Source organism: Neopelma chrysocephalum, unplaced genomic scaffold (genome assembly GCF_003984885.1).
Source record: "Neopelma chrysocephalum unplaced genomic scaffold, ASM398488v2 Primary Assembly neopelma1_24, whole genome shotgun sequence".
In the NCBI taxonomy this organism is placed as follows: Eukaryota; Metazoa; Chordata; class Aves; order Passeriformes; family Pipridae; genus Neopelma; species Neopelma chrysocephalum.
Genome location: NW_020897693.1, coordinates 31,027,301 through 31,047,469, shown reverse-complemented (window position 1 = coordinate 31,047,469; position 20,169 = coordinate 31,027,301). Strand labels below are relative to the sequence as shown.

At 44.7% G+C, this 20,169-nt stretch overlaps 1 protein-coding gene across 1 annotated transcript in view; it reads left to right on the top strand.

Moving 5' to 3' along the window:
• The first annotated feature begins 266 nt into the window (after nucleotides 1–266).
• Nucleotides 267–20,169, top strand: part of EGLN3 (egl-9 family hypoxia inducible factor 3) — a 30,120-nt gene continuing 10,217 nt past the window's right edge. Inside the window, exon 1 of the mRNA XM_027670553.1 lies at nucleotides 267–981. Coding sequence (XP_027526354.1) covers nucleotides 625–981 — 357 coding nt within the window. The 5' untranslated portion in view covers nucleotides 267–624. The remainder of the gene's footprint in view (nucleotides 982–20,169) is intronic.

Here is a 20,169-nt window from a genome sequence, read left to right as displayed (position 1 = left end):
GGACGGCTCGGTGGGGCCGGAGGGAACCCAGCACCGCCGACATGCGAGGGCAGAATTCCTCAATGGCGCTGGCCACGCCCACCCCGCGAGGAGGTGGCACCGGGGGCCACGCCCCCCCGCGTGCACGTGTGGGAGCCCTCACCGCCCGTTCCCCGCGGGCTGGCCCCGCCCCGCCCCAGGCGATTGGCTGCCCGCGCTGCCGCGGGCAAGGAGTGGGCGGGGCGCTCGGCCCGCGCCGGCGGCCCCACCCTCGCGCAGCGGCGCGAGCACACATCCCGCACGTAGCCGGCGTGTTAATCAGCGTGGGGCCATCTGCCGCCGCCGTCCGCGCGCCGGGCGGGGGCTGCCGCGCCCTCCCGCACGCCCCCGGGCGGTCCCGCACGCTGCTGGGGCTGTGCCGGCGGCAGTAGCAGCGCGGGGCTCCGGCAGCACCGCCGCTCCCGCAGCGCCGGGCCGCGGTGCATAGCCGAGCCCGCCGCGGCGAAAGTTTTGCCTCGCCTCGCCTGGCCCCGCGTCGCGGCGGAGCCCTTGCCCGGCTCGGCCTGGAGCCGGCGGCGGCCCGGCGGGCATCGCCTCCCGACGCGGGCGCCGGCAGGGCACCGGCGCGCCCGTCCCCGCCGCGCCATGCCGCTGGGGCACATCATGAGGCTGGACCTGGAGAGAATCGCCCTGGAGTACGTCGTGCCCTGCTTGCACGACATCGGCTTCTGCTACCTGGACAACTTCTTGGGGGAAGTGGTGGGGGACTGCGTGCTGGAGCGGGTGAAGCGGATGCACCGCGACGGGGAGCTGGCCGACGGGCAGCTGGCCGGCCCCAGCCGCGGCGTCGCCAAGCGGCACCTCCGCGGCGACCAGATCAAGTGGATCGGGGGCACGGAGGAAGGCTGCGAGGCCATCAACTTTCTCCTCACGCTGATAGACCGGCTGGTGATGTACTGCGGGAGCCGACTCGGCAAGTACTACGTGAAAGAGCGATCCAAGGTGAGGGTCCCCGGGGTCCCGTCCCTCCTGCCCGCCCGCCCGCCCCGGCTCCTAGCCGGCCCGACCCGCCTCGCAGCTGCTCGTGGGACCTGCTGGAAACTTAACACGGGCGTCCGCGCTGTCCGCCTGTGGGTGCCTATGGGCTCGGGCTGTCCAGCAGAACCGCTCCAGGTGGCGGAGGCGCCGTGCGCTGCCCGAGGGACGCCCGCGACGGCAGCCGCTCGCCAGCCCTTGCCGGCGGGCGGCAGGGTGCGGGGGTCCCGCTGAAAGCGGGGCCGCCCGCTGCCGGTCCCTCGCCCCGCCGGAGCAGGTAGCGCTCCGGGGCGGCTCCTCTTGCTGGGATTTCGCTGGGCTCTTCCGCTGCCGGACCCCGGCCAGTCCCTTGCCTGTTCCCCTGTGTGGCACCGGCGATCACTTCGCAGCCGTCCAGAGAACTGCAGGCGGCCCCCCTCTTCTCGGTGGTGGGGCCGGACCCGCTGCACCCCACCGCTCGCTGCTGCTCGCCCCAGGTGCGGAGAGGGTGGACCGGCGCGGGGCGTACCCCACCAAAAGCGTCTAGCCTTGTCTATGTTTCGGGGGTGAGAAAGCTCTCCACTCCCCTTCCTGCGAACGTACCCAGCTCGGATCCGATTATTTGGTTGTTTGCGCCCATGTGATAGTATTACACAAAGTAGTTTCGAGGTTCCTACTCATGCCAGCGTCCAATAGCAGAAGAGATTATCGTTATTGCATTGGGTATGTGGCACAAAATAAGGGATGCACTGCAAACTTTTGTCTTAAAGAGTTGTTTTTTCTAGGCTTTTTTGCTCAGAAATGGAGAGGACACTTGTGTTGTTATAGGACACTTGTGTTATTGGTTTCTTTCCCAATGAAGTTTATTTGCACTTGCAATGTCATTAGTTTGAGATAACTTGTCTTTTTTTTCCTTGTCTGTTTTGCTGTGGCAAAGTGGACTGGCTTGGAACTAAGTTCATTCATTGTCCTGAATGCTGAAAACATCCCCATTTATTTATTTCTGTAATACGTAGTATATTTTCAAAATGTCCACTGCTTTCAGAGATATGCCAGAAACAAAAAACAATGAAACTTAAAAAAAATGACAATAGTGAGCAGTTAGGCATTTCTTTTGGTCCTTACTTGCACTGGACTAAGAGGATGTGTGAGTGGTACTGAGATTTATTTTTCCCCCCCCAGAAAAATGAAGAAAACAGAATGGTGATGCTTACCAGTTGCTTGGGAATACACTGAAACCTGTGCATGCAACCCCCACATTTCCTCTCAGTGGTGGTAGTAATAAAAGGTTGAAACATTGCTCCTATACTTAGCTCCACTGAATTACTGATCATCAATTCAGTTAATGCTTGGGTAGATATGGTTTAAAATGTGGGTAGATCGGATTTCACCTATTCCTGTTGGGAGCCTGGTATTAGGAGGTATAAATAACCATTCTGCTTTGGCATACCTTTAAGGTCATCCTCGTCCTTTCTCTGGGTGACTTCTGTTTATCTGTTTATTGCTGAAAGTGTGTTACTGGCTGATGGGGGTGGGTGTTGAGGGGGTGAAAGAATAGGGGCTTACTTTAAAGTTGGATTGGAGTGAAAAGAGGTTGTTCAGCCTTTTTACAAGGTATTTGGAAAAGAGACAACTGGATGAGTGAAGGCTTTTGGCACTGGCTAGAGAGAAGGGTCTTTTAGTGAGTGACTTTGGGTTGTGGAGATGATTTTAAAACTGAATTGTGTTGTTCTTGAAGTCATTTTTGCACAAATGGTAATAACAGAAAGGACAGAACTTGTGTTATAAATAGACACCAAGCTACTTGCTTTAAAGAGAGACTTTTGATGCTTTTGCTTTAGTGTGGAAAGTGTCAGACTCTGAACAACGCATGGAAGTGCTACACAGCAATCCAGGACTGAAAGGGACTCAATATTGTTTGTTAAACTAAATGCAGAGAAATTTTTATCAGACATTAATAGTCACCAATCCTCTTGTTATAATAATAAGCACCATGGATATGTGAGGCCCTGGAATAGCAGCTGCTATCTGTAACTGAGATGTTGGATGTCTTCAGCAGGAAGATTATTCCTGTGACTAATCAACTGACTACTACAGTGCATGCAGGTTCCCACGTCATCTACTGACATTTCTGTTCCATCATTAAACCTTCCCATTTTGCTTATCATCTAAAATCTTGTGAATGCATATATACAAATCCCAAATTTAAATTCACTGTATTTTTATCTGACAGATTATACACATAAATGGATGCCCATAAACTTTCATAGAACTTCTTTGTGGGACATGTGCTATTGTAATTTATTGTTTTGGAATATAGATATTAGACGAGCTAAGAGTCTAGAACAATTTGTTTAAAATGTAAGCCTTTGGCTACATGGTAACTCGTCATGAAAATGTATCCATCTCATATCGGCCCATCATTATTTAAAGGTTTATACTTTTAAATAAATAGTATGACTTTAGTCTTCAGCCTAAGTGTTGGAAGAGGGGGAGAGGTTTGCCTGGTAAATGAACTTATGTCAGATTACTATCAACTTAGTGTGAAGTGCTTCATGTTTTTGTAGCTACACAAAGGAACACAAGAAGAACTTTTGTCCATTAAAGGAAACTTTCCTTGTAGCTACATGAGAGAAATAAGCCAGTTAAGATTTTACTGTTTCCAGATGAATTTCAAGAGCATTTCAAGAAAGTTAAGATTGCATCAAAGAGAATGGATAGAAGTAAATTTTTACAAGGGTATTGGATATTCTTATGAGCTGTTGGTTGACATTTGAGGGCTGATAATGAAATGTAACCTTTCATCTTTGCAGATTAGTGATAAAAATCTATCTTTGGAGTAAGTAATAGTTTAACATATTATCTGATTAGATGATCAAAACATGGTTAAATGATCAAAATAACCAGATAACAAAAAGATTCTTCTGTTGACAGACTTGCACTGCTTGCTGGCTTTTGCATTCTCCTCAACTAGAGTCTCCGTTTTCTAGTAAGATAATACAAAGATTCCCTTTTTCTAGTAGGTAAATGGCTAAGTATATCACTGAAGTGTTGTTGACCCAGGTTTAGCCCTCTACTCAGAGTGAGAAGATTCATGTCCTTGAATGGAGGGATGCTCTGGCCTGGGGACCAAGGTCACCTTGGTTTTGAGGACCTCTTTCTACTCTATTGGAGCTTTGCTTGAAGAAAAGCTGGTGGGTGGTTGGGGCCAGGAAGAAAAGCTGCAGCTTGGTCTGTGAGGCCAGTCACCTGGAGTGCCCCCCAGGGTCAGATAATGCTCCAGGGACCATGTGTGAAAGGGTGATGTGCTGCAGCTTCCAATTCCTCAGGTCCCAAGGTCTCTTTGGGTTAACTGGCATTTGCGGTGACTTGAGGGGATGCCTTGTGGAAAAAAACTCCCGTATTATATGTAAGTTAGGGCAGTAACTCTTTTTTAAAGGCAGGAAAATATTCCAGAGGAGAAGACCTTTCAATTTCTCCTTCAAGACCTGAGAAATATTTTGGTGGTGAGTGGAGGTTTTTTGTTTTATGGGTTAGGTTTTGTTTGTTTGGTGGTATCTTTTGTGGGTTTTTTGTTTGTTTTGTTGTTTTGTTTTGTTAGTTTGTTTTTTTAGGAGCTTCTGGGGAGCCCTGGAAGTCCCTGCTGCGAGGAGACAGGGGACAGAGGATGGTAGGAACCAGGTTGGCTGGCTGGTGTGTGGAAACCCAAAAGCTGTTTGCAGTGTGATGGCTGGGCAGCTCATCTGCTGCTAACAGACTGTGGTTATTCCCTCTTTCTCATTTTGCCTCTGCTGGTGAAGGGCAACTTTCTCTGTGGTCAGACAGGGTCCCAGAGCAGTGCTGTCAGTGCCTGCTGCCCTCAGCGCTTGACGTGCTGCCAACAGGCTGCGTTGGTCCTCACAGGCGAGAGGTGGAAGGTACTTTGAACTGGTGTGGCTGCACTCTGCATGGACTCTGCACCTCGTCCTGACAGCAGCACATTCTGCTCTGAGTCACAGGTACCCTCCTGGGTACCATCAAGGGCTGAAATCTATGTCAGGTCTGCCACTGGGGACCTTGAGCTCATCTTGCGCCTGGATACCACTGAGTCCTGCTGGTTAGAGAATAAGACAAGAATTTGTAATCTTAAGAGTTGATCTGTTGTTAAAGGAAGCCCATGACTGATGTTTTCAGCTCAGAACACAACTGTTCACATTCAGCGTCAGGTATATGGCCTGAAGTTAAAAAAAAGTGTTTTCAATATGAGATTAGTTAATTTAGAAGTCCCTGTGGGATTTGAACCTTATTGAAAACTTGCTTCCTTGTAGCCATGAAACCACCCTGCTCACCCTGCCCTGTTGGACCCTCTCTGATGGTCACAGGAGAAGCTAGTCTTTTGTGGTGGCACTTCATGCCTAGCAAATGTTTGCTGAAAACCAGAATGGGTGGTTCTGCCTATCACATGATGGGGTGTTCTTAGGTAGGTTTTGAAACATGGTCTGCCTAGCAGGTTGTTACCAAGATTTTTGTTCCTGAGATTTGAAGGAGTAGACGAGATGTCACAGGAGTGGTTTTACAAAGTCCCTCATAACTCAGGTAAGGTATTTTTGCATTTATGTGTGAAGAAAGAAGAGATCTGTTCTATAGCATTCAAATTCTATTCTTTGCAGTTAAAACACAGTGAAATGCTGAATTTTCTAACTTGAGGTGCAGATTTGAAGAGCAGGATAACAGAAAACTGTAGGCATGGTAGGCTGAAGAGCAATACTGCCTATAGAAATATACCGGTTTATTATATGTCACAAAGTGTTTTTGATACTTTGGTAACAACATGCCTTGCAATTAGTTTACAGTGGGAGGTCTGATGAATACCACCATCCAGAAAAAATATGCCTAACTTCTTTCTTTTAATCAAATGCACATGTTCTGGCATAATGGATAAGTTCAAATCTGTTCTTCTGGCCAGCTGCCGGCAGAGTCCAGAGCCACTGGAACTGTAAATACAACAGACAAGTCATTTTATGATATCAGACTGAAGAATTCAGCATTGGCACAGATCCTAGAGTGGTTGCTTTGGCTTGTTGTCAAAGCTGATGTTTACATCTGTGTTTGTCAAGCAAGATTAGTTAGCCTGGTTAATTATACACAGGAATGTATAATTTTTACTTGACAATCAGATGAGTATAAACTTGGGCATATGAGCACTTGTTTTTGTTCTTCATCAAATTATTCTCAATGACTTTTGAAACTTTCAAAAGAACTACTTCTCTGAAAGAGGCACTTGGAGAATCTCTCAGATTTGTTTTTCACTTAGCAGGGACTGGGTATTAGAGAAATGGGTCAATATTTTACAGACAGTGATGCACATATCTCTAAGTGGGTTCAGAAGCATGTGGAGCCTCTATGAAATGGTATTTGAGGTAATACTTGGGTGTTGAGGTTACAATCAGAATTCGGTACCTGTTATGTATCATCGCTCTTAAAAACATGACTGTAGTGCAGTCATGTAGGCAGTGGCAAAAACATGCTGCTTTCAGTGTGTGTTACAGCAGAGCCTTTGGCAGCCAGGTCTCTTCTCTTGGTCCTCCTTTCCCACTCTTGCAAAGGAGAAGTATGTCTGCCTAGTGACCTTTCTTACACTGTGCTAGGAGCCTTCTATGTGCTTTACAGTCATAGCCCCAGAGGAAGGCAGAAGGTTGTTAATCCTGTAAGAGAAGGGAAATAAGCCAATGCTCTCAGGCTGTGCTCTCAGACAATGTAAAGATCAGAGTGGTCTGTTTATCCTGAGTTTGTGCATGTGTTTGTGGCATCAGGGCAGGTTACTTAATTTTTTTTATTGTCTGTAGTTTTGCAGTCCAGCAAAGACTTTTCACGAGTCTTACTAGACTCTGGAGTTAGATATTGATGGCAAAGCGGTGAAGTTTTCCATAATCTCTCCCATATTGGTAGTGCATTTTTCACAGTAACTTATTTCTTGCTGTGCCTGCTCTGGTGCCACTCCTTGCTAGCAGCACTATGTCAGCTCTTAATGCCAGAGACTTGCAGTAGCCCTGCTGGTGTGCCTGCCAATATCTTGATTACTTGTGAGCCCTAAATGCCTATGTGCTTCTCAGTTTGTTTGTATGAGGGCTTGTTGCTCATTAAATGCCAGTGTAACTGTAATATAGGTGGCATTAAGGCCTCTGCATACAGGGAGTGTTTGTCCTTTGGACTGGCGGGGGAGTGTGTAGCATTGCAAGGTGCATTATCCTGGGGAGAGCCACTGGGCAAATGGCAAGAATCAGAGTTCAGTGCCCCGTCCCGCTGAGCTTGCATTTTGGGAGGGAGGAGAGTTGGTCACAGAATCATGGAATCAGTCAGGTTGGAAAAGACCTCTGAGATCGAGTCCAACATATGACCAAACACCACCATGTCCCCTAGACCATGGCACTAAATGCCATGTTCAGTCTTTCCTTAAGCACCTCCAGGGATGGTGACTCCAGCAGCCCATTCCAATATCTAATCACCCTTTCTGTGAAGAATTTCTTCCTAACATTCAGGAATTTCTTCCTAATGGTTCTTACTATTAATATTTGTACGCCTTTTCCCAAGGTAATTATTAGTGGATAATTCAGTCCATTACATACAGCTCATTGCTAATAACAGTATATGTTAAAATGGAGATTGATGCTCACAGTAAAAGTGGCTTGTTTCTTTTCATTAAGGATTCCAGCTGTGTGAATCCCGGTGTCTTTATTTGATTTCACAGGAAACTCTTCTTTCTTTGATTTCAAAATTTATCTGGATGGTGGCTCAATATAGCCTTACCCTGAATGTTGTTTCCTGAGAAATTTGCTTGATTAATTACATGGAAGTATCTTCTCCCTCCTCCTCTTCTATGTTGCACACTGTTTAATTTTTTTTTCCCTGCAGTGATGGAGTTGTTCAACAGTGTCTTTACTCCCTCAGCAAGTCCTTTACACATGCGTGTAGAAGGGGATGAGATAGAGGGAGAAGATAAAACCACAATGTCCAAGCATGAATGTATTTTTAATTAGATGAATTTTTGATGGTTGTTGAATAGACTTGACACACCTGGAAGAGATTAATACTTTTATCAAATGTTTCAAGATGACTCTTAGAAAGTCAAAGAACCTTTTTTTTAATTTTTTAAAAATAATTTTGAGGTGTTTACTTTTTAAAAAGTTTTTTTACTGCTCCTCTTGCAGTTGGATTGCCTTTTCCCAATATGTAATGGGCCAGGGGCAAGTGGTCCTTTGGCACCAACGGGCCACGTAACACTCATCCATCTTGCAGCAGATGGCTTGAGAGAATGAGGAGATCAGGAAGGGAATCCTAGGAGTAAGTGTTGCTGGTTTCAGATTTATGGAAAAGGGGTTGGATTTATCATGACTGTAATCCTTCTGTGACAAAGCTGAAGACTGAAACAACATTGTTAGAAAGCTGCCAGCAACACAAGCCTCCCTAGGCTTCTGTGGAAAGGTTTTGTTTGATTTATAGATTAATTCATGGTAAGAGGTGTTTTGGAAACTGTGGTATCTGTGCCTAGGGTAGATGATGGCTACTGTGGTGGGCTTCAAGGTGAATAACTGATGCAGTGGTACAGAATGTGATGGGCCTTGACAAAAGATTTTGGCTGATGCATAGCACTACATAGCAATTAGTTTAGACCTTTTACTGCTTTGAAAAGATCTGACAAGGAGTAAGCCAGAAAAACAAGGTCTTTATTCAGGCAGTGAGATGGAGTAAGACCATGAAGGAGGCTCATGCCAAGTAAAACCTCTATCTCCTACTATTTAAACTATTCACAGGCATGTCATCCCGTCAGCACACCACTCATGATCATTGCTATGAATGATTTGATTCTTTGGCTGTAAGGCCCATTTCCTCTCTGTCACTCACACATTTACTATCTCTCAGTGATAGAAAGGAGCTTTTTACCCTGCAGTCATTTTTCTCTTGATATTGTGCTTTGATAAGATTAGTAGATGAAGAAACTTAGTGCCAACCTGCAAAGCACTTATTAGAAAGCGGTTGATTAAATAAGTCACTTGTTGCTCTGATTTTTTGCAAATAAAGTAGTGCAAGAGATTTCTGCTGACCACAATGGTTCCACGGAGGCTTACTAAATGTTCATGCCATCAGCCATCCAGCTAAAAATTAATAGTGTAAATTACAGGAGTACAGCATAGCACGCTGTTTGCACTGACTGGAAAGAGCACAGTTTGTCCAAAGCTTTGACAGTTGGAAATGGCAGGGTAGCCTCGTCTTTTGGCAAACATCAGGGAATTGCATCTTAGTTTGTAGCAAAAAAGATGATAACCATTTTGAGTCTTGTGTCTATGTAGTTCATACGAAGTCTGTTTTCTGTGCTTTCTTTCTGGACCTGAAAATCCAAACAAGAAATATGTCTGCATTTTTCTTGTCTCTAAGTCATAATAATAATTAATCATTGCTTATGTCTTCTTACACTGTCATTTTTTATGCAAATTGGTAAGACAAATATTTTTAAAGGTTTGGCCCCAGTTCAGCAATTCACTTACCTACTTTTTTTAAAAGCTCTTTCAGATCAATGGGACCTGAAGCATATCCTTTGGTGCTTGGCTTAGAGTATGCTAGAATATGTTTAGAAAGCTTCAGGAAATGTTGTAGTGATTTCTCGTGCCATCCCTGATCTTGCTATAAATTTTTTTCTTCTATTTGAAGTGCAAGCCATCTTTTATATGGTCTCTTGGGAGGCAGCAAGGAGCCTTACTTGATGGAATAGATAGCAGTTGTGATTTTTATGACCTTTGCAACTGACTGTCTTGTGGCAAGCCTGTCTTATACCATTAACAGTACCAGTTATTCCAGTAACGCATACAAAGAGATAGGCAGTGCATGGTGGGGAACACCCTCCTGAATGGGAAAAGCCCTTAGGTGCAAGGACCCCAGCTGGATAGAGCTTATTGCTAATAACATCAAGGTCGTGGATTTGATCCCTATATGGGCCATTCTCTTAAGAGTGTGACTTGATGATCCTTTTGGGTCCCTTCCAACTCAGAATGCGATCCTGAGTGATAGTGGCCTTCATCGTAGTGGATGGAGCCTCTTGACTGCCCCGAGACTCCAGGGGGTGAAGAAAGTGTCTTGCACAGCCCCTCACTGGACCACATGGGTAGGAAGAATAGTGCAGAACCAGGATAGTGAAGAAGAAGTGGGGGGAGGAGGAAGTGTCAATTAGTCCTCAACTTGCCTGTTCTTTGGTTGTTAACAGTCTTGGGGTATTGTGCTTGCTGCTGATGACTGTGTAACTGCACCTTCCCCTTCTGATTTCCCACAGGAAATCTGGTAGAAGTGGTCTGAGAAGTGGAAAAAGAAGCTTCACTGTAAATGCTGTAACGTCCTGTTGTTAAGACACATAGCTATGTCATATGTGCACAAACAGAACAGGGTCCACAAGGTTGTATCAATAACTCTGTTCTTTACAATATTCACCAGTGTTTCCATTTCAACCGGATTAACATGAAGCAGGCCAACATGAAGGGTCACTGCCTGGTTAACTGTTTTATAGACTTCCTCTTCATGCAGGAGCAATGAGAGGATTTATGAATGCTGGTGGTCCTCATTGCCAGATTTGCTGTAATTCAACATTTCATGGTGGTCAAACACTGAAGTGTCATTTTACTACACTGAAGTGTGCATTTTACTATTATATTTCTGAATGCAAAACTTGATGTTTAACTAGTGACCTAAAGGCTCAGTACCAGTCTCACGCTTGCACTGATAATTTCTTGGCAAGGTTAAAAACGTGGTTGACTTGGATTTTGTTTGTTTGTTTCTTTACACTGAGATGTCTCTGTAACTGAAACAAATACAATTTTATTTCTTTGTTAGTTTACTTTTGTCTCTTGCTGGCACTTGGCTAAAAGCCTGTTTCACTGCTTACCATCTGTAGACACTGCTGCTGCTGCTCGTTATGAGCTGAATTAGTACAATGTTCTGGCTGCAGTTAGGAAAGGCACTGGCTGTGCCAGTGGTGACCACAGCTATGGGCAGACATGGTGTAGGAGGCGATGGTACCTACTTCACCCCCATGCCTAAATGGGCACATGTAACCCTGCAGCTCTGCCTTCCCCGTATTCATCTGTCCTGCCTTTCCCCTTTGTGTTTCTCATTGCAGAGATGTACTTGCACCCCACCCCTCTAGCAAAGCCAGCTGCAGGACCCCCAACAAGGGATTTCTTACCCTGGTTCTTACCACAGCCTGTCATGCCTATACAGTCACCATCTCTCATCTCAATCCCAGGGAAGAGAAAGGGATGAAGGCTGCTTCTTCCTCTGACTGCCCAACCAGCTGGCATCCTGGGAGAGCAGCCCCTGTCCAACCTCCAGCTTGGCTCAACCCTGGCTGCCCCATGGTGGTTCTGAGTACATGCTGCTCTTGTCACTCTAGCAGCCAGAGAGGAAAGATTATGGAGAGGAAGAGGAAAAAGGAGGGGAATGAGCCAGAAAGACCACTCCAGGCTTTCCGCATCCTCAGGAAACATCCTGAACTCACACTAGAGAGACCACCTTCCTTGCTCAACAGTTGCTGTGCTTCCTGCAAAAACTACCTTAAATGTCAAAGAACATTATTACTTTAAGACTCAGCCCTGAACTGGGTCTTGAGAAACCTCCAAAGGACTGCTGGTTCAGTGAATTGTGGTGGGAATGGCTGGGTAATGTTCCGGAGGGGACCGCAGCAAAGCAGAGCAGCAGGAATGAGCAGGCTGGAACCTGTCAGGCATGGCTGTGTCCCTGGGCACAGCCACTGCCCCAGCAGGAGGGTTAAAGCCTATGTCAGTGGCTGCAACGCTGGCAGCCTTTAGGGCTGGTCACTTCTGTCAGGTGGTGGCAGCATAAATCCATGGGAGAGACTTGACCAGTGGAAAAAGAGAAGTGGGAGTTCTGCAGCTCATGTTCAAATCCAGAATCTGATGTCCTGCAGCTGGGTTAAAGACCAGACTTCCTTTTAAGAGGTGAGAGCCTTTGTGAATATCTTGCAAATGTAAGGCTGGAGCTCAGTTTCTTGTGTGTATGCATATCTGTGTTTATGCAAGCTTGCCTTGATCAGAGTTGCTGAGTTTCTGTCTACACATACCTTACTGGTGCAAGTACAAACTGGATAGGTGGAAGAGAGGGGAGGCACTACAACACTTAAATATTTATTTGGGTTTTTTACTAATATATTTTATTGCCTAACCTTAGAACAGGTGTGTAGTTATATTACTATGAAATTGCCTTGAATCTGAATGTCTTGTTTCCCTTCTTACATGGAAAGATGGTGTGTCACTCCATATACATCCATCTCCTTTAATTAAGAGATTGAACTGTTGTAATGTGCATGTGTACTCAGAGCAGTACAACTTTATGTGCAGGCAAAGCCTTAGAGGTAAAGACCACACAAGCTATTGAAGTGTAGCAGAAATTATTCCTGATGGTAATTTGTTAGAGATAATTTTAGTAAGTTTTACCAATAAATACTCATTAAGACAAAATCCTATGCTGGAATACATGTATTGTTAGCTAGGCAAGGTCCTCTCTAAAGGTGTGGGTGAGCAAAAGATGTGTGGGGGGTGAGACTGCTTCCTTCCAAAATTAACATAGAAGATAACTGGTGTCATCAAATTAGCGTTGATTTGGTCCTACTGCTGTGATAACAAACCATTGATCTCTCTGTTTATTCACTGCAGTAATGTCTTAGCAGGCTCAGAAGCCCAGTCAGCTTTGACAGTTCTGGGAGGACCCTTGAGGAATATTTGGGGTACCTTCCAAGTGTGACGATGCTTGTCTGAACCCTGCATTCCTCTCTGGCAGTGGAGAGAGAATTTCACTAAGCCAAAGGGGACAAAGGAAAACATTTTCTCGGTGTGGTGCTGCCTCTGCTGTGGGAGCATGCGAGGTCACAAGAGGTGTCCTGGGCAGTGTCCCCAAGGAAGGACTGTGCTGCCCAACTGGGGCCTCCTGTCCCCATGGCACACCTGGGTCAAGGTGGCGGCTCATCACCTCTGCCTGCCAGGGTGCCCAGGGCTGCCCCGATGAAATCCCAGGAAGTGTATGAAGTGCTGCATACCATATGTGAGCTGATAAGTCTTATGGGCAGTGTTGCTCACTCGCCCTGGGCCCACAGGCTAAAAGTAATGGGTAATAGTAAAAAAAGGATGTTGGCCAATTTGGGCAACTCCAAAACCAGCAAAACACAGTTTGCCTGTGTTGTGGCTGTCTTTCGTGACCTTTCTTTGCACAACCAGAAGAGCATCAAAATGTGCAGACTTCTTTAAATGTTGGAAAAAAAACAGTGGTGTAATCCTCTGGGTGATTAGTAGCAGAACTGAGAAGGTCTTAAGTGCTGACAAAGAATGAAAGGCTGGAATATTTCAGGAACTATGAAATTATCTTTCTACTACACAGATGAGGATATTTCTCAGAGGATGTCTGTGCTGGTTACCATGCCTTTATTCCCTGCTGAGAACCTGAACATACAGGGACAGTCCTTACAGATTTTCTTAATGAGCCTGCACTTACTTACGAATTTGCCTTTCTGCGGGGGTGGCGTTTGTCATGGTGTCCCCCCAGGGCTCATTACAGGGGATGCTTTCTCCATCTGCATCAATTGCTTGAGATGCTTTCTCATTAGTGCAGCTTGGCCAGGTTTGGTTCTTGGGGGAGAGGAGGGGACTGAAAGGGTTTTCTGGGTGATGAAAGAGGGCTTCAAGAACACGCAAAAATAATCCTAAAATTTAATTAAACAGTATTATTTTTTTTAAGTGTGGGAAATAAGCGTGTGTGCCTCTGTGTGCAGCAGAAGGGGGAGACAGCCCAGTAAGACGAGAAGCGCCTTAAGTGCCTGTGCGCTCGCTGCATGTGTGGGTTTCCCCTCTTCCCTCCGCAGCCTGTCTCTGAAGTGCACTCTGGAGTAAAGTTTGCGTTTGATCGCCGATCGCCTCACGCTCCGCACGTAGCACTGTCGTTAAGCCATCATCTCGCTGGCCCCGAGCCAGGGCTCCGCGGCGCAGGGCCGGGCGGTCTCTCTAAACTGAAACAGCCTCTATTGATAGATCGATGCACTGCGCATGTTTACAGCTGCTAATTGGATACTTAATCTGAATATCCTTGACTGAACTAATTCACTGGCAATAGCCTTTTAAATTTCAGGTCCTGCCGTGATGGTATGCCTGCTCTTCACAGCACGCTAATCGCTTCTCAAGCGGCATTGTCGCTGTGTGCGTGCAAGCCACAACGACCCAGTAATGTCGCAGACCAAAATCTAGTTTTAGGTGAGAGGAGGATGTAAAATAAAAATCTTACCTGATTTTTGCCTTTGCATAAGATGAAACGAGTACTGGAGAAAAGTGTTAATTGACAGGCATGCAGACGTGTAGATTAATTAAGCACACAAGAGGGGAGGTTAATACTTTTAATTATTAGAACAAAGATGTGCACCACAAGGACAATTGTGATCCTATGGCAATTTCGGATTTGTTTCCTTAACTTTCAGTGTTCTGTTTTCTCCTTGCCATGCCCAGAGACTGAATACAGAGAGTTTGGGTGATGGAAAGCAATCTTATTTTTCTTGGCTTTTATAAAAAAGCAAGCAATGTAGTCAGTATATACAGTGGCAGATGAATGCCTGGGACTCTTCTGCCCAGGAAATCACCAGTCAGATTCCTCTTGGAAGCCTGGAGAACTTCTCCCTCAGTCAATTTCTTTCAGAGTTCCCTGAATTGCCCCTTCACTTAAGGATCCCATAGGATTCTGGAGACAGCTCAACAGAACTCACCACTGCCTCCGAAGCTTGGTTCACAAATGCTCCCTATTATCTTGGCAGTTGCAGATGGCCACCACTGACACGAGGCATGGCTATTCCATACCTTCCCATTTCACAGTGGCACTGCTCTAGCAGCCAGCTTGAACTTGAAGGGCATCCAGATTTATCTCTAAGCATGTGTTCTGTGAAGAAAAGAAATTTAAAAAATTGTCACAGGCTAAAGCAGTCTTCCACATTAATAGGACTCTTCTGGCCATGAAAAACTAAATTTTTTTGCCAATTATTAGGAAAGCTTCTTAAGCTCCATCACATATTCATTTAACAGGGAGGTTATTTTTAAAGCAGCATCAATCTGTGAGCTGGCATCCTTACAGACATGTTCCATAAGTTTTGAAAGCTTGTTAGGGGCTCCTTGAGCTACCACTGTATAGCATGCTAGTCATCAACAGCTGTGTGGCATGGAGATAATCCATGAACAGAGCTTTCATGGGTAGTTCTTTCTGTCTACCCTTAGTTCTTAGAAGAAATTTAACAAGCAGGAACAGTTTTCCATCTTATGGTAATTACAATGTTTTCAGGTAGTAATAGACTTTTGGTTGATAAGCAAAAATAAACCAGTGTCTTATCATCTTTTTCCTGCAGATGAGAGAATAGTCCTTCCCAGACTCTTGGGCTGTTCCTCAAAATATTCTCAAAAGCTGAGCTTTTATGTACCTGGAAACAATAATCAAGCTACCATGGTTCATGCAAAAGACTAAATAAAATAATAAAGGAGAGATGAGGTTTCAGTTCTTGGAGGATTTTAATCTGATGATTAAGGTTGCATGTAAGCAGGGAGAAACAAGTATCAGACCTCCTGGCTAAAATGCTATCCAATCCAAACAAGATTTTTGTACAGATGCAAGTACTTGCCCAGCAGGGAGGTATAAAAAACCAACCAACCAAACAAAACAAACAAAAAAACCCCTTATGGGCATAATGAAACAGCATTATGCACCTGAGATGAGAAATTGTGAGAATGGATATATTTTCACTTGTGTGATTGCATCTCTGGCCATAGAAATGTTCTTCTTCTTTCCTCTAAAATGTTCAGGTTTGCTGACATAATACAAGAGCCAGGAGCAAAAATAACTGTGATCATGTCAATCTTGTCTAAGATGCAGTGCTCCAGAGATGAATCACCTACTGGTACAGGGTCCTATCAGTCTTTCATATCTTGTTTGCCGTGGCTCATCTGCCCCTTCATTAGACACTTGTAACCTGCATCCAAGGTAACTTTGTGTAGGACTACTTCTGCAAGCTAAGAAGGAAGTGTTCAGCAACCTGTTTTTGGAGCTGAGTTTGATCTGCTTTGTGTTTCAGACAGAAAATAACTGCTTCACCAGGGTGTTTATTGTTATTTCTGTTGGCTTTTTTGCTTTTCAGATGTCTTCCACATGGCTTCCGTTTAGGCCTCCATATGAACATGAAAGTTGAACTGAAAAGTTCTCTGTGTCTTGCCCTGCCGAATTCTAGCCCTTTTCCCAGTATTTCTTAACTTCAAAACACAAGCTCTTTCTTCACAAAACTTTTCTTCTCTCTTGCCTCCATCTCTGAGCAAGAAGCTGATAAAAGAGGAGGTGGCAAGGTTTAGCTCTCTAACAGCTGTTTGATTGAAGAGTGATAATCCAGTTATGGGTGAGGAAATGAGGGCTCAGTTTCTTATGCAATACTGCCACTGAAGCCCATTTCATATGTTGCATGACTGCAGTGAGCGGGGTTTCACCCCCTCTTGGAACTGGTGATTCCCTTTCCAACAGGCACAAAGCTAATGTTTCTGATTTGTTGGTGTTTTAACATAATTTTCTTCCCTCTGTTTCTTCCCATCCCTACAGAGTATTAAATTAGACCAATTTTCCTAGTTCATGCCTCAGTATAGCAGTTGAGCGTTTTAACTTTCATAAATTCAAACAAACTAATATTTAATAATGTTCATGAATATTTTATACTTAATCATTATAAGCTACATGGCAGAAAACTCTTGGGTGCAATTGGGTGCAACAAGAAATTACTAAAGAAACATCCTGTTGTGCTTGTGTGTCAGACAAGCCTCAACTGAGAATCTCTTGTCTTTGATCATGAAATGTCAGACTACTCATGTTCTTTTAATGTAGAGCATGCTGGGTGCCTTTCACTTTCTGGATGTACAGACTGTGCACATCTATGAACTAGAATCAGGCTGAGCACCACATGCGCTTAGACCATCAAGTGAACCCTGGTAGTCCTCATTTCCTAGAGGATTGGTCAAGTTATTTTTGTTTGCCCTCAAGTTCAGGTCTGAGAACCACATATTGGGCTGAAATTTGGAAAGTGTGTAGCCAAACAGAAACATATTTGAAAGCTGCAGTGGCTATAGCACTGTTAATTCTTATTAATACCTTGGTTTTCTAGGCAACCATCATAGTGATATTGTAGAGGAGTATTGCTTTGGGCCTATATAGCACCTTTCATCTAACAGACTTTACAAGTAATTTCTGAATTTAACTGTTTGATGTACAAGCTGTACACAGAAATTATCTACACTAGGGATCAAAAGTAGCAGCTGTTCAGCAATATACAGTACAAATCTGGTACAGAAAATGGAAAAGCATATTATGGAGTCTGTAGCTTAATCTGCAAAGGTGGTTGGTGTTAGCAGGATAGAGTTACATGGGTCAGGATTTTCTCTGCTGGCTGCAAAGGTCATACTAGTTCTGAGAGGAAAATACAGGATTAGTATGGGGTTACAATACCACCTATGCAATCTGCACTAGGAGTGCGCTGAGGCCCTGGCTTAGTGCTAGGAGGTACAGAGAGCTTCTCCTTCTGACCTGGTGTGATCAGTGCTTCTTATTAAGCAGTGTTCGTTTCCACTTACGAGCATCTTCTAGCTGAGGTATTTTCTGAAATGTTTTGTTCCAAGTGTTAGGCTGCTCTAGCACTGCTTATTTTGTGAAATGTAGCAGAATCATGTCTCACAGTGTGATCCTGGCCATCAGCTAAGAGAATTTGTTTTTCTCCTTGCTAGAAGCACTGGGAGGCAGGGAAAAATCCTCTCTATGGAACAGTTGTTTATTATCTGCCTCCAAACTTTGCTGGTGTCTTGCAGTTTGACTTGCAGATTTCTCTGGTGGCTGACTTGAGTGTAATACTTAGCCTGAGTGATGGATAACATTTTTGCAAGCTTCTGTGAAATGTGGAATTTACTGATGATTCCTGGGTCCTTACTAAAGCTGGTAATTGCCACTTGTTTAACTTGTGGTTGATTTGCACCCTCTTGGGAAAGCTAACATCCGTGAAAATGACTGCAGAAACTTAAGTCTTAATGATTTGCTTTTCATTTTCCAAGTTTTGTAGTCTCTAATTTATAACTGTTGACTAAACTGCCAGAGCGTTGGTCTTCATATGATGGTGTGTGTATGTGTGACTGGAAAGGCATGGATCTGTATATCAGAGTTTTTAACTGTTCAGTAAGACCAACCTTTCTATTTTAACTTAGAAAAGGGTAGTGTTGCTGAAATTTTCTGAGTGCTTACACTGGGAAGTTAAGCCAACTAAGTCATTGTAATGGATTGTATTGGGGAAAAAAAAAGTTAGGTATATTCCTGCTCATTACTGCCTGCTGTAGTTAGTTTAGATTTGGAGTTGGTTATTGAAGGGAGGAGTTGTATCCAAAAATTTAGAGTGTGCTCTTCTGGACACAATAGCCAAAAGTATAGGAAACATTTTTTACTCACATTCCATATGTGCACCTGGTAAATGGTTTGATTATTGTGATGGAGCATCTGGCTTTTGTAGCTAGACTGTGCACTAAACTGGCAAATAACAGTGTTCACCAATTACCTAAATTAAGTCTGGGTCACGCATCTCATCTCCTGTTTCTTGTTTGCTTTGAATGAATCCAAAAGTAGTGCTAATAGCTGGAATCCCTGCTGAGGCCAGCTTGATCTGCTCTGGAGCTGCTCCAGCCAGTGCTCTGATAAAGCTTGATATCGTTTCATCTAGGAGGACCAGAATGATTTCCCTTCATTGTTTAAGGTTTCATTCAAATATTCGCTGTGCCAGGAAAAGGATATTTCACTTCTGCTTTTCTCTTTTTGCTGCTGCTACTAAAAAACTTTTTTCTCTTTTCTTTTCTGAAAGTTAAGCTAAAGTGTGGCCAGTGCTTTAGAATTCTGTGGAAATTGTTCCGCTTCATCTCCAGGGAATCAGTGTTGCAATTGCAAAAGGTCCACACTGTAAATAAATAAATAATGCATCAATGTCTCAGAGACAAAGCACATGTTCTGGTAAGAGAACATATTATGTGGGGGAGGCCGGGAAAAATACTGGCCTTCTGCCCAGATTTCCATAGTAAGTAAAGCACCTAAATCCCTTTAAGGATCTGGCCTGCAGTCTGTTGTTGTTCAGCAGCTTTTTGATTGTGGCATTAAAAAAGAGTAGTAATATTGAATTAATTTTTGGGCAGTTCAGTAATCTTGGAATAATGTCTACTCTCCAAAGAGAGACTTAAGGCCTTCATAATTTTGTGTTGTACATCGACTTAAAAATGAGGTATTATCAGTCAACAAAGTTGTGTTCCCATCTTGTGTCATCCCTCTGGTATGGTTAGCAGAGCTCTGCCAAGCTCACACTGCTCACACTGGTAGTGTAGCTGCACGTCCCCTTTGGAAGCAGCTGTGCCTGTGGCAGAGATGAGCACCCAGTTCCCCTGGCACAGCCCTCCTCCCTGCCTGTCTGTTGGAATCGCTACCCCTTCTCCTTTTCACTCTCAGCTCCCGGGATGTGTTGGGTTTGCAGGGCAAGGTTTTGGTAGCTGGGGGTGCTACCAGGCTGACTTTTGTGAGAAGCTGCTAGAAGCCTTCCCCAATGTCCAACAGAGCCAATGCCAGCTGGCTACCAGGTGGACCCACTGCTGACCAAGTAGAGAACTTGGAAATGAAGCTCATCCCAGGAAGAAGGGAGGGGTAGAGGGAAGGTGTTTTAAGATTTGATTTTATTTCTCATTTTCCTACTCTGATTTGATTGGCAATAAATTAAACTAGTTTCCCCAGGTCAAGTCTGTTCTGCCTGTGGCAGTAACGGATGGAGGATCTCTCCCTGTCCTTATCTTGACCTGTGAGCCTTTCATTACATTTTTCTCACCCCTGCTCTATTGAAGAGGGGAATGATGGAGGAGCTTTGCTGGGCACCAAGGCTGTGTTTCCCAGTGTATGAGGATCCAGTTTTGCAAAAGGTTACTATTTTAATTGTTAGATCTGATTCAGCTCGCTGTGCATGGGATAGGTGAAGAGTCCACCTGCATGAGTTGCTGTGCTAGCAACTGGGATGGGGGGAGGGATGCGTGAGGTGGGTTATCCTCACCAGTGAGGGCACAGCTCCCTCAGACC